Source organism: Podarcis raffonei, chromosome 10 (genome assembly GCF_027172205.1).
Source record: "Podarcis raffonei isolate rPodRaf1 chromosome 10, rPodRaf1.pri, whole genome shotgun sequence".
NCBI lineage: Eukaryota > Metazoa > Chordata > Lepidosauria > Squamata > Lacertidae > Podarcis > Podarcis raffonei.
Genome location: NC_070611.1, coordinates 74,115,867 through 74,130,869, shown reverse-complemented (window position 1 = coordinate 74,130,869; position 15,003 = coordinate 74,115,867). Strand labels below are relative to the sequence as shown.

The 15,003-nt window shown below is 46.6% G+C and overlaps 2 protein-coding genes across 7 annotated transcripts in view; both read right to left on the bottom strand.

Moving 5' to 3' along the window:
- The window catches only part of LOC128421998 (zinc finger protein 782-like), a 115,088-nt gene that overhangs the window by 93,495 nt on the left and 6,590 nt on the right, over positions 1-15,003 (bottom strand). The gene's annotated exons all lie outside the window — the stretch shown is intronic.
- LOC128421971 (zinc finger protein 160-like) lies at positions 12,578-14,773 on the bottom strand. The gene has a single exon (XM_053405377.1). It carries the CDS (start codon positions 14,751-14,753, stop codon positions 13,035-13,037), a length of 1,719 nt encoding a protein of 572 aa, XP_053261352.1. The 5' UTR covers positions 14,754-14,773; the 3' UTR covers positions 12,578-13,034.

Here is a 15,003-nt window from a genome sequence, read left to right as displayed (position 1 = left end):
GTACCCTGCCCATCTGGCTGGGTTTCCCCAGCCACTCTGGGTGGCTTCCCAAAAAAAAAATAATGAAATAAAAATACATTAAAAAGTCACACATTAAAAACGTCCCTAAACAGGGCTGCCGTCAGATGTCTTCTAAATGTCAGGTAGTTGTTTATCTCTTTGACATCTAATGGGAGGACATTCCACAGGGCAGGCGCCACTACCAAGAAGGCCCTCTGCCTGGTTCCTTGTCGCTTTGCTTCTCACAGTGAGGGAACCACCAAAAGGCCCTTGGTGCTGGACATCAGAGTCTGGGCAGAACAATGGGCGTGGAGATGCTCCAAAAGCATGAGGATCCATGAGGATGCGTGCTTCAAAACCATGTTTTTGGGCTATGGAGTTGCCAGGAAGCCGTGGATCCGAGTTTTTTGTGGTGCAGGCTGTGCCCCTGGACTTGATGTGTGATTTGACAGTGAGTTTGGCCTGGCCCAATGCGAAAAGCGTAAGGATCCATGAGGATCCGTGCTTCAAAACAACGTTTTTGGGCCACGGTATGGCCAGGAAGCTGTGGATCTCAGTTGTTGTGGTCCGGGCTGTGCCCCTGGCCATGATGTGTGATTTGATGTTGAATTTGGGCTGATCTAGTGCAAAAAGCGTGAGGATCCATGAGGATCCGTGCTTGAAAACCACGTTTTTGGACCACGGTATGACCAGGAAGCCGTGGATCCGTGATTTTTGTGGTGCAGGCTGTGCCCCTGGGAATGATGTGTGATTTGACAGTGAGTTTTGGTTGGCCCAATGCAAAAAGTGTGAGGATCCATGAGGATCCGTGCTTCAAAACCATGTTTTTGGACCACGGTATGAACAGGAAGCCATGGATCCGTGATTTTTGTGGTGCAGGCTGTGCCCCTGGCCATGATGTGTTATTTGACAGTGAATTTGGGGTGGCCCAATGCAAAAAGCGTTAGGATCCGTGAGGATCCGACGTTCCAAACCACGTTTTTGGGCCACGGTATGGCCAGGAAGCCATGGATCCGTGATTTTCATGGTGCAGGCTGTGCCCCTGGACATGATGTGTGATTTAACGGTGCGTTTGGGCTGGTCTTGTGCAAAAATCATGAGGATCCATGAGGATCCGTTCTTCAAAACCACGTTTTTGGGCCACGGAGTGGCCAGGAAGCCATGGATCCGTGATTTTCATGGTGCAGGCTGTGCCCCTGGACATGATGTGTGATTTAACGGTGCGTTTGGGTTGGCCCAATGCGAAAAGTGTGAGGATCCATGAGGATCCGTGCTTCAAAACCACGTTTTTGGGTCACGGTATGGCCAAGAAGCCGTGGATCCGAATTTTTTGTGGTGCAGACTGTGCCCATGGACATGATGTTTGATTTGACAGTGAGTTTGGGGTGGCCCAATGCAAGAACTGTGAGGATCCGTGAGGATCCATGCTTCGAAACCACGTTTTTGGGCCATGGTGTGGCCAGGAAACCGTGGATCTGAGTTTTTTGTGGTGGATTCTGTGCCCCTGGGAATGATGTGTGATTTGACGGTGATTTTGGGTTGGCCCAATGCAAAAAGCGTTAGGATCCATGAGGATCTGTGGTTCGGAACCACGTTTTTGGGCCACGGTATGGCCAGGAAGCCGTGGATCCATGATTTTTGTGGTGGATGCTGTGCCCCTGGCCATGTTGTTTGATCTGATGATGACTTTGGGCTGATCTTGTGCACAAATCATGAGGATCCATGCTTCAAAACCACGTTTTTGGGCCACGGTATGGCCAGGCAGGCGTGGATCTGAGTTTTTTGTGGTGCAGGCTGTGCCCGTGGCTATGATATGTGATTTGATATTGAGTTTGTGTTGGCCCAATGCAAAAGCGTGAGGATCCATGAGGATCCGTGCTTCAAAACCACGTTTTTGGGCCACGGTATGGCCAGGAAGCCGTGGATCTGTGATTTTTGTGGTGGATGCTGTGCCCCTGGGAATGATGTGTGATTTGACGGTGAGTTTGGATTGTCCCAATGCAAAAAGCGTGAGGATCCATGAGGATCCGTGCTTGAAAACCACGTTTTTGGGCCACGGAGTGGCCAGGAAGCCGTGGATCCGTGATTTTTGTGGTGCAGGCTGTGCCCCTGGACACGATGTGTGATTTGACAGTGAGTTTGGGTTGGCCCAATGCAAAAAGCGTGAGGATCCATGAGGATCCGTGCTTGAAAACCACGTTTTTGGGCCATGGAGTGGCCAGGAAGCCGTGGATCCGTGATTTTTGTGGTGCAGGCTGTGCCCGTGGCTATGATATGTGATTTGACATTGAGTTTGTGTTTGCCCAATGCAAAAGCATGAGGATCCATGAGGATCCGTGCTTCAAAACCACGTTTTTGGGCCACGGTATGGCCAGGAAGCCGTGGATCCGTGATTTTTGTGGTGGATGCTGTGCCCCTGGGAATGATGTGTGATTTGACAGTGAGTTTGGGTTGGCCCAATGCAAAAAGTGTGAGGATCCATGAGGATCCGTGCTTGAAAACCACGTTTTTGGGCCACGGAGTGGCCAGGAAGCCGTGGATCCGTGATTTTTGTGGTGCAGGCTGTGCCCCTGGACAGGATGTGTGATTTGACAGTGAGTTTGGGTTGGCCCAATGCAAAAAGTGTGAGGATCCATGAGGATCCGTGCTTGAAAACCACGTTTTTGGGCCATGGAGTGGCCAGGAAGCCGTGGATCCGTGATTTTTGTGGTGCAGGCTATGCCCCTGGAAATCATGTGTGATTTGACGGTGAGTTTGGGTTGGCCCAATGCAAAAATCATGAGGATCCATGAGGATCCATGCTTCGAAACCACGTTTTTGGGCCATGCCGTTGCCAGATAACCGTGGATCTCAGTTTTTTGTGGTGGATGCTGTGCCCCTGGACACGATGTGTGATTTGACAGTGAGTTTGGGTTGGCCCAATGCAAAAAGCGTGAGGATCCATGAGGATCCGTGCTTGAAAACCACGTTTTTGGGCCATGGAGTGGCCAGAAAGCCGTGGATCCGAGTTTTTTGTGTTGCATGCTGTGCTCCTGGCCATGATGTTTGATCTGATTTTGACTTTGGGCTGATATAGTGCAAAAATCATGAGGATCCATGAGGATCCGTGCTTGAAAACCACGTTTTTGGGCCACGGAGTGGCCAGGAAGCCGTGGATCCATGATTTTTGTGGTGGATGCTGTGCCCCTGGGAATGATGTGTGATTTGACAGTGAGTTTGGGTTGGCCCAATGCAAAAAGCGTGAGGATCCATGAGGATCCGTGCTTGAAAACCACGTTTTTGGGCCACGGTATGGCCAGGAAGCCATGGACCTGTGATTTCTGTGGTGGATGCTGTGCCCCTGGCCATGATGTGTAATTTGACAGTGAGTTTGGGCTGATCTAGTACAAAAATCATTAGGATTCATGAGGATCCGTGTTTTTTAACCATGTTTTTGCGCCATTGCGGCACCACGAAACAGTGGATGCGTGATTTCTTTGGTTCCTCCTACAGATTAAGATGTGGTCTACAGTAGCACGGTGTTTTCATTTTGTTTCAATATAAAAATCATATGAATTCATGAGGATCCGTGCCTCGGATCCATGTTTTTGTGGTGCTGCAGGGCGGCAAAGTGTGGGATCCACGTTTTTTATAGTCCAGTTTGTAGGCGTGCCTTCTAGGTGTGATTTGACACTGCATTTGTTGGAATTATTTTTTAAAAAGTGGAGGATCCATGAGGATCCGTGTAGATCCGCCTTTTATGGAGACCCAGGAAAAGCTTTCTGGCTGCTTCCCGGGTGGGATTGCGGAAACAAAGAGCCGCTTCTGAGAAGCCCCCCCCCTCTTCCTCTTCCCTCTCCTCTCCAGGGTGAACAATGGTTGGACTGGGCAGATTCGCTGTGTCTGGGCAGGGCAGGCGCTTATGGGGTGGGAAGAGGATGGAGCTTGCAGGAAGGAAGGGGTGGGGGGACAGGACCCCCCCCCACTTTCCAGGGATCCTTTTCTGGTTGCCTTGAAGGGGGGGTCGATTCTTGGGTGGGAGGGAGAAGCCAAGGCCGCCCCTCCGGAGATTCCTCGTGGGCGCACGATGGAGACGTCTCCCCAAAGACTGGTCTTTGGACTGGCCAGGGAGTCCTCGTGGGACCCCGTGGGTGGGCGCCCCATGTCTACTCCTGCCGAGGAAAGCCCCCTTCGCAGCACACGTTCAGGGATCCAGGCCCTGCCGGGGGGGCCCACGGAAGGCGCTTTGGGCAGCTGGCGCGGAGTCCCTCTCTGGGTCCCTTTCTCCCCTCTCCCCCCCCCGCGACCCCTTTACCTCTTTGTCCTCGATCCAGATTCTCAATTCCTTTCCTGCAACGTCGATGTTTTGTTGGGGGGTCCCCTGCCGCCCCTCCTCCCCTCTCCGAAAGGGCGCGCCCCTAGAGCTATGGCGCTGAGCGGCAATCCGGCGCAGAAGCTCCACTTCCGCGAGAAGCTGGCAGGTTGGGAGGAGGCTCACCCCTCCCTTATTCCCGGAGCAGAAGCCGGATTGGAGGAGGAGGAGGAGGAGGAGGAGGATCCTGATACTTCCAAAGGAGACGCCCAGGACAGCCTTGCAGCTAGAGGGATGTCTGAATACTATTATGGTTCTTATTGGAAGAGGGCAGTTTAAAGGTGTGGGAAACTGGGGTTGTTGACAGGGGTGGGTGACGGGCTCATGTTTCTGAATGCCAAAGACTCCTACTTTGTGACAAATCTGTGATGCATCAAAGATGCTGTGGAAAAATGAATTGTGGGAAATGGGGAGAGCTCTTAAAAATCCATGCAACCATCTTCTCGGGGTTCCTACTCTTGGTGTGTTTGAACCTTGTTGCAACAAATAAAGATCAGGTCAACTGCCCGCCGTTTGCTTCTTTAACTTGGCTGGATTCTCCTTCTTTTGCTGACCGGAGGGACCCCCGGGGAGGGACACCCTGACGAGCTGGGCAGCGAAGGAAATCCGCACCCGGGGATATTTTCCTTCTCAACTCCTTCCCACCTGAGCCTCACCCCCTTACCTAAAAGCCCGACACAACACAAGGTGACAGGATTGTGACTCCTGCCCTCAGCAAACAAAATAGCTCCCCCTCCCCCCCGGAGCAAAGCAACCCCGGGATGGGACTTGCTGGAAAATAAGACTCCAAGATGGTTATCACCAATGGAAGCTAAGGCAGTTAAAAAGCTAAATATGGAGTCGAAATGGCCAAGATATTGGGAAATCTTGGAAAAGGAAGGGGACAAACTGAGATTGCAGAGTTTCGAAAAATTAAAAGGGAAGGTGAGAGATTGGTTACATTATCACCAAATAAATGAAATGTTTAAACTAGACAGAAAAACAGGCTTCCAGGTGGAAAAATCAAAATTAGAGACTGAACTGTTAGAATCCAGTACTAAGAATTTGTCAAAAATGTATAATCTGCTGCTGAAATGGAACACACAAGATGAAATGGTTAAATCAACTATGATTAAATGGGCTCAGGACATTGGTCATAACATTATGTTTGCTGACTGGGAAAAGTTGTGGACCACCGGGCTGAAGTTTACGGCGTGTTACGCCTTAAGGGAAAATATAATGAAAATGATTTATAGGTGGTACATAACCCCAGTCAAGCTTGCAAAAATTTACCATTTGCCTGATAATAAATGTTGGAAATGTAAAGAAAAGGAAGGTACTTTTTTTCACCTCTGGTGGACGTGCCCGAAGATTAAGGCATTCTGGGAAATGATTTACAATGAACTGAAAAAGGTATTTAAATATACTTTCACCAAGAAACCAGAGGCCTTTCTCTTGGGTATTGTCGGCCAGGGGGTGTTAAAGACAGATACAACCTTTTTTATGTATGCTACAACAGCAGCTAGAATACTCATTGCAAAGTACTGGAAGACACAGGATCTACCCACACTGGAAGAATGGCAGATGAAGGTGATGGACTATATGAATTTGGCGGAGATGACGAGCAGAATCCGAGACCAGGGAAGAGAAGCGGCGGAAGAAGAATGGAAAAAGTTTAAGGAGTATTTAAAGAAACATTATAAAATTGGTGACAGTTAGAATGATGTTGGATTAAAATAAATGGTTACTATCAGTAAGGGTTATGATAAAGAGAATAAGGGTGAATATTATAAATTTATAATAAAATAAGGCAAGATTTCGCTGAATAACTGTAAGAATTTGGAATACAGAAACGGGAAGTAAGGGGAGGTCGAGGAAGTAAGGTTTACAAATTGGGTTATGAAATGGTACTTGTTTTTATGTTTTATTATTGTCTGATGTTTGTTTATGTATGTTTTGTTTTTGTTATATTAAAAATTGTTCAATAAAAATATTATTAAAAAAAAAACAAAGCAACCCCGGGATGCTGAGGTCCCCCAATCCTTGAAGTGAAAAGGGGAGGGGCTCGGGACACCTTCCGGGAGCAGGCGGGGAGGGGGCTGCCCAGGCTCCAGAAGCTCCTTCTCAGTTATTCCTCCCCCACCCCTCCTCCTGCCTCTCCTCCGTTCCTACAGCTTTTTCACTTGTGGGGAAGCTGTGGCCCTTGGGCCTGATCCTGCAGGGCTTACCTGGCATTCCTCCAGATGCAGGTGAGCCCTCCTTTCTCCTTCAAGGTGAACAGGGTTTCCCAAATTTGGGTTTCCAGCTGTTTTTGGACGACAGCTGCCATCACCCCTAGCAGGCAAGACCAGTGCTCAGGGATGATGGTGGAAAGGATCGTAAAACAGCTCCTTCTCCTTACGGGACCCACAAGGAGCCTGTCTAGGAAACAGTCGGTCTCCCAACAGTCAGAGAAACTAACAGAGACCAACCAAAGTAATGCTGGATCAAAGCGGCTGCTATGCCTGATCTTTTATTAAGGTAAGAAAGGCAAAGGACCCCTGGACGGTTAAGTCCAGTCAAAGTTGACTCTGGGGTTTCGGCGCTCATCTTGCTTTCAGGCCAAGGGAGCCGGCGTTTGTCCACAAACAGCTTCCTGGTCATGTGGCCAGCAGGACTAAACTGCTTCTGGTGCATGACAGAAACCAGAGCGCATGGAAACACCGTTTACCTTCCCGCCACCTATTTATCTACTTGCACTGGTGTGCTTTCGAACTGCTAGGTTGGCAGGAGCCAGAGCAGAGCAACGGGAGCTCACCCCGTCGCGGGAATTCAAACTGCCAACCTTCCGATCAGCAAGATCATGAGGCTCTGTGGTTTAGACCACAGCGCCACCCACATCCTCCCTGATCTTTAATTAATAGACCTTCTGCAGCAGGGTCTGAAGCCACTCACGCAGGAGGAAGGTGGGAACTCTGAACAAAAGAAAGACCATACTTTTATAAATTTCAAAAAAGGTTGTCCACCCCACCTTTTCCCACCCTTGTAGATCTGTCACGGAGGACGTCAGGAAGGTGGTGCCGCAGTGTGAGGTTACAAGTGAGGATCGCTTGTGAAGTGGATGGTGATAGTGACATTATTCATGTGTTTGCAAAGTACCTGGTGCTGGGGTCTGGGCTGCACCCATTCTGTTAATGGCTGTCCCTTTTGTGATGCTGCAGGAATGGACAGAGGAAACAGCATTGGAAGCAACAAGCAGTGCATATATGGACGTTCACAGTTCCCACTGTTGTGCTAAGATGTGTGGAATGTGATCCATCAGAAGCAGTACAAGTCAATCAGAGACAGATTGAATTGTATAATAGTGAGAGGCTCACACAAGCCTGCAACCAGTTATCTGCTGTGCATGTAAAAAGGGGAATGCACTCTGCTTCATAAAGGAACTTGCTGCCGCAAGTTAGGAAGGATATTAACAAAAAATATATCCTCTCCTGCCACCCTGAACATTCCCACAAGATGTTCCCATCTTTGTGTCAGATTGGAACTCTTACTGGGAGAAGTCAGTCTTTATTTGTGAATGGCTGTTACTTTGTTTCAAGAATGGTTTATTCAATAAAAGTGTCTTAGTCATAAATGGGTGTGTTTTTTATACTGTAGACCCAGTAGACGGCAGTGTGGAGTTGTCTATACTGGGTCTGTCATGACAGCAACAGTTTCACTTTGTTCCAGTTATTTTGTACAAAGTTTTACAAAGTCTGTTTCAGTAGCACATTCAAAGCATTACACAGTACGTTTGTGGTATCAACATGACCTTGTTAGAACCAAGGCTTTACACTTTCGGGACCATAACGTATACATTTTCTTAATAACAACCACAGAAACATAACAGAGAACCCGCCTCCTTTTCCATATACAGTACATTAATGGGAATTCTAGTCAGGCTCTTGAGGTGACTCTGGCAAGTGAGCCCAGCTGCATGTGACAAGGGTGGGGAGGAGTTCCTTCCTGTCAATCAGCTTTGCGTATAGGGGTGAGTGACCCTATTCCTCTGGCAGGAGCGATTGTGAGGCTTCCTCGCCCGCTTCCATTCAGCTCTGCCATCCCCAAATGGCAAATCTCCTTCAGCACTTGTGGGAGCGGACAGGCTGGAAGCTGAAGGGCTTCCCTTGGAGTAGGCTTCGCTTGGCTGTCTGTTGACCTCAATCTCTGTATTTTTAATGTTCTGTTGGGTACCTGCAGCTCCTCATTCTCCCTCTTGCAATAAGGCTTGGGGGACAATCTCCCATTATATTGCAGTATTTTAAGTTTTCTTCAGAATGCGCAGGGGGCAGGGATGAAGTTCTGGTGAAGAAGCAGTGTTTGGAGATCATGCGGTGGTGGGGGTGACAGAGTTTGGTGCAAAAACCAGTCACACACAGATGCACCCGTCTTGCATGCTTAAGTACAGCAACTCCAGGGCATGAGCTAAGTGGCAGCAGGGTAGGGACCACATGCAGAGCAATTCCCACGCTGAGGACAACAACACACATAGAGGCAGCAGGACTTCTTCAGTAATAGTTTACTGAGCTTTCAAAGCATACAGTTCTCACTGGGTCCCCAGAGAGGCACAAAACTTAGCTCCTGAGAGCAAATCCAGTTTGCTCCTGAGAGCAAATCCCAATCTAATAGTATGTTATACATTTTAGATAATAACTTGGATTTACCTTCAATTATTTCTATCTGGAATTTAGATTTTTTCTCGTTTATCCCTACTTTTTTGTCTTCCTTCCATACTGTGTTTATTTGATGAAATTGCAGCCAGCCTGTTAATTTGTCTTTCAACTCCTCATATGTTCTCAATTTCCATCCACTCTCTGATCTTATCAGTAGGTCTTCATATGTCAGTCTTTCTCCTTCCATATTTGCTTTTTTGGTTGTTAAAATATCAATTGGAGATAACCACCAGGGTGTTTTCCATTCCAGGAGTTTTTTATTTTTCTCCCAAACTTCATCTAGTGGCCCTCTGATAATGTGGTTTGAAAAACCTTTGTGTACCTTTTCTTTATTTAGCCACAAATAGGCATGCCACCCAAATCTGTTGTTGAAGCCCTCTAAATCTAACAGATCGGTGTCTTCCAAATTACCGTATTTTTCGCACCATAGGACGCACTTTTCCCCCTCCAAAAATGAAGGGGAAATGTGTGTGCGTCCTATGGTGCGAATGCAGGCTTTCGCTGAAGCCTGGAGAGCGAGAGGCATCGGTGCGCACCGACCCCTCTTGCTCTCCAGGCTTCAGGAAGCTATCCGCAAGCCTTGCAAGCCCGGCAGGAGTTCCCGCGGGCTCACAAGGCTTGCGGGCAGCAGCCTGCAGCCCCGGCGAGTGTCCGCAAGCCTTGCGCACCCGGTGGGAGCGCGCGAGGCTTGGGCGGCAGCCTGTCGCCCGAAGCACGGGGAGCCCTCCGGAGGGCTCTCCGTGCTTCGGGCAAGTGTCTGCAAGCCTTGCGCGCCTGGCGGGAGGTCCCGACGGGCGCGCGAGGCTTGGGGCGGCAGCCTGTCCCCCGAAGCACGGGGAGCCCTTTGGAGGGCTCCCCGTGCTTCGGGCGAGTGTTGGGCGAGTGTCTGCAAGCCTTGCGCGCCTGGTGGGAGGTCCCGACGGGCGCGCGAGGCTTGGGGCGGCAGCCTGTCACCCGAAGCACGGGGAGCCCTCCGGAGGGCTCTCCGTGCTTCGGGCGAGTGTCTGCAAGCCTTGGGGCGGCAGCCGCGGCTGGGGGGGAAATAATTTTTTTTTATTCATTTCCCCCCCCCCAAAAAAACCGAGGTGCGTCCTATGGGCCGGTGCGCCCTATAGAACGAAAAATACGGTAATCCAATCTCTAATCCAGCAGAGGCAGGAGGCCTCAAAGTATAATTACAGATTAGGTACCGAGAATCCCCCTCTTTCTTTCCAATCTGTAAGTAATTTGAATCTAATTCTTGGTCTTTTCCCTTGCCATATAAATTTCGAAAGAGTTTTTTGCCAATCTTTAAACATTGAGGAACCTCTAATCACTGGGATGTTTTGGAACAAAAATATCATTCTTGGGAGTATGTTCATTTTTATTGCCGCCATCCTTCCCGCCCACAAAACTTTTACTCTGTTCCACGTATCTAGATCTTTTTTGATCTCCTTCCATGTTGTGAAGTAATTATCCTGAATTAAATTTATGTTTTTTGTGGTTAGCCAAATTCCCAGATATTTTATTTTTTTAGCCACCTTGATTCCATTCTGTATCTCCAGTTTTTCTCTTTCATCTTTTCCCAAATTTTTGGTCAACATTTTTGTCTTTAATTTGTTTAATTTAAAACCGGATAGTTTGCCATATTCTTCTAATATCTCCAAGGCCTTACTAACACTTTTCTGCGGTTCTTCTAGGGATAGCATCAAATCATCTGCGTACGCTTTTAGTTTGTATTCCTTCGTTCCAACTTTGATCCCTCGAATCTCTGGTGTTGCTCTTATTTTGTTCATAATTACCTCTAATACCATAATGAATAAAAGCGGGGCTAGAGGGCATCCCTGTCTTGTTCCTTTTTCAATTTTGAATGAGTTTGTTAGATTATTCTTTATAATCAGTTTAGCAGATTGGTTCAAATAAATCGATTTTATTCCTTCCATAAATTCGCCCTCTAGCCCCGCTTTCTCCATACTTTTTAGTAAGAACAGCCATGAGACGTTATCGAATGCCTTCTCTGCATCGATGAAAATCAGCGCCGCAGGTACCTCATTCTTACACTCCAGATATTAAATGATGTTTATAATATGCCTTACATTGTCCTTGAGTAACCTATTTCAGTCTAAATCTCAATAAAGAAACAAGTATAGATGTAGTCTGGGATGCCAGCAAGGCGGTCCTAAGAGGGTTTCTTATTCAGCAAAATAGTTATAAGAGGAAAGTAAGAGAACAAAAGAAAGAGGAAATCCTTAGTCAGCTAAGAGAATGTGAGAAAAAATTAATAACAAACCCAAAAGACGAACAAAACATACAAATAACAAAAATGTTACACACACAGTATTCAATGCTAACAAGTCAAGAAATTGAATGGAAAATTAAATTAATGAAACAAAAATATTTTGAATCAGCTAACAAAACAGGTAAACTATTAGCTTGGCAACTGCGAAAAAGGCAAAAACAAAATGTAATAAATAAGATAAAAATAGAGGAACAATTGATAGAAGATCCAAAAGAAATAAAGGAAAATTTCCTCAAATTCTATGAGAAATTGTACAAAAAGGAAGACGAAGAGATAACCCGGATAGAAGAATATTTAGAAGACTACAGTGGGAAGACCATAACAGAGGAAGAAAGAACTCAATTAAATAAACCTATAAAAGCAGAAGAGATCCAGGATGCGATAAGGAAGATGAAACCAGGGAAAGCCCCGGGACCAGATGGACTGTCAGCTAAATATTATAAAGTACTAGAAAATCAACTAACGCCAGTGCTATGTGACATCATGAACAATATATTAAGAGGAGGTAGGATACCAGAGACATGGAAAGAGGCCCACATTTCGATGATCCCTAAACCGGACACGGATAAATTAAACATCAAAAACTATAGACCTATATCACTATTAAACAACGATTACAAAATTTTTGCAGAGGTGATGGCAAACAGACTCAAAAAATGTAAATTTAATACATAAAGATCAAGCAGGATTCCTCCCAAATAGGTCACCCTCTCCCCTTCTCTATCAAAAGGTAAGGTAAAGGTAAAGGGACCCCTGACCATTAGGTCCAGTCGTGACCAACTCTGGGGTTGCGGCGCTCATCTCGCTTTACTGGCCGAGGGAGCCGGCGTACAGCTTCCGGGTCATGTGGCCAGCATGACTAAGCCGCTTCTGGTGAACCAGAACAGCACACGGAAACACCGTTTACCTTCCCGCCTGAGCGGTACCTATTTATCTACTTGCACTTTGAAATGCTTTCAAACTGCTAGGTTAGCAGGAGCAAGGACCGAGTAATGGGAGCTCACCCCGTCGCAGGGATTCAAACCACGGACCTATGGTTTAACCCACAGCGCCACCCGCGTCCCTGTCAAAAGGTACTTTATATCTAAAATTATTCTTACTATTGTGAGACATTACCTTCATTTAAAAAAATACAGCACACAGGTACACACACCAGCAGAAGGGAGCAAGGGAGGCAAGAGGCTGGAACAACACAGGGCAATGTGTTTTGTCAGGGAATGGTCTGAAGCCGAATATGGGGGAATCCATTCTCAAGCAGGTTAGCTTTCCTCAGAAGAGGAGGGAGAGAAACGGCCCCCCTCGTTTCTAGTGGTCTCAGAAGCAGGGAAAGACACAGACACAGTGAAGATTAGACAGGAGTTACCCAGTTCGAGAAAATGACAACACTCAGCTGGGCCCTGAAGCCGGAAGCCGGATTTCCTCTGAGTTCATTGCTGTGAAGAAGAGGGGACTCTGAGAGGAACATGTCCCACACTCCATACATCTAAATGGTTTCTCCCATCTGAGACTCTTGTGATGTTTCTTAAACACTCCATTATAACAAAAGCACTTTCTGTAATCCTTCCATTTAAACTGCTTCTCGGCTTTGAGTTTGTTGATGGTTTGTAGGGTTACAACTCTTAAAGTTCTTCCTGTCCATGAGTCTGTTGATATAGGACTTCCACAAGGACTGAACCTTTATCGCCTTTCCTGACATTTATATGGTTTGACTCTTGGGTGAGTTTGTTCACGTAAATTAAGGCTTCCACTCTGACTGAAGCTCCTTCCACACGCCATAGATTGAAATGGTTTTTCCCATGTGTGTCTGCTGATGTTTTCTAAGATTTCCACTTTGACTGAAGCTCTTTCCACACTCCAGGCATTCAAATGGTTGCTCCCCTGTGTGAGTCCGTTGATGTCTTCTAAGGTTTCCATTATGAAGAAAGCTCTTCCCACACTCCATACATTTATATGGTTTCTCCCCTGTGTGAGTCTGTAGATGACTACTGAGGTGTCCACTCTGACTGAAGATCTTTCCACACTCCATACATTTATATGGTTTTTCACCCGTGTGAGTCCGTTCATGACATCTAAGGGATACATTGTGACTGAAGCTCTTTCCGCACTCCATACATTTATATGCTTTCTCCCCTGTGTGAGTCCGTTGATGCATATTGAGGCATACCTTCTGACTGAAGTGCTTTCCACACTCCATACATTTAAATGGTTTCTCCCCTGTGTGAGTCCGTTGATGTAATCTAAGTTTTGAATTGAAACTAAAGCTCTTTCCGCACTGCGTACATTTAAATGGTTTTCCCCCTGTGTGAATCCACTGGTGTAACTTAAGGTATCCGTTATCACTAAAGCTCTTTCCGCACTCCATACATTTATATGGTTTCTCCACTGTGTGAGTCTGTAGATGAATACTGAGGTTTCCACTCTGACTGAAGCTCCTTCCGCACTCCATACATTTAAATGGTTTCTCCCCTGTGTGAGTCCGTTGGTGTGTTCTAAGGGATGAATTGAAATTAAAGCTCTTTCCACACTCCATGCATTTAAAAGGTTTTTCACCCGTGTGAGTCCATTGATGTGTTCTAAGTTTTCCTTTATCACTAAAGCTCTTTCCACACTCCATACATTTATATGGTTTCTCCCCTGTGTGAGTCCGTTGATGTGTTCTAAGGACTCCATTCTTACTGAAGCTCTTTCCGCACTCCATACATATATATGGTTTCTCCCCTGTGTGAGTCCGTTGATGATGTCTAAGGGATACATTGTGACTGAAGCTCTTTCCGCACTCCATACATTTAAATGGTTTCTCCCCTGTGTGAGTCCGTTGATGTGTTTTAAGTTTTCCATTCTCACTAAAGCTCTTTCCGCACTCCATGCATTCAAAAGGTTTTTCACCCGTGTGAATCCGTTGATGTCTTCTAAGGTCTCCATTGTTACTGAAGCTCTTTCCGCACTCCATACATTTAAATGGTTTTTCCCCTGTGTGAGTCCGTTGATGTCTTCTAAGCTTTCTATTATCACTAAAGCTCTTTCCGCACTCCATACATTTATATGGTTTTTCCCCTGTGTGAATCCGCTGGTGTAATTTAAGGTATCCATTATCACTAAAGCTCTTTCCGCACTCCATACATTTATGTGGCTTCTCCCCTGTGTGAGTTTGTAGATGAATATTGAGGTGGCCACTCTGACTGAAGCTCTTTCCGCACTCCATACATTTAAATGGTTTCTCCCCTGTGTGAGTCCGTTGATGTGTTCTAAGGTCTCCATTCTTACTGAAGCTCTTTCCGCACTCCATACATTTAAATGGTTTCTCCCCTGTGTGAGTTTGTAGATGAATATTGAAGTGTCCACTCTGACGGAAGCTCTTTCCGCACGCCATACATTTATATGGTTTCTCCCCTGTGTGAGTCCGTTTGTGCTCTTTAAGGTGTCCACTCTGACGGAAGCTCTTTCCGCACTCCATACATGTAAATGGTTTCTCCCCTGAGTTGATGTATTCTAAGTTTTCCATTTTCACTAAAGCTCTTTCCGCACTCCTTACATTTAAATGGTTTTTCCTGTTGGAGTTCGTTGATGTGAGCTATGTATGCTCATTCAGTGAAGCATATCCCCAATTTGACACATTTTCATTTCTATTCCTATTTAAACTGAAGGTGCCCGATCCCCTGAAGTTTTGACTGTCTTCTCCTTCACCTTCTTCAGAGTGGTAGGAA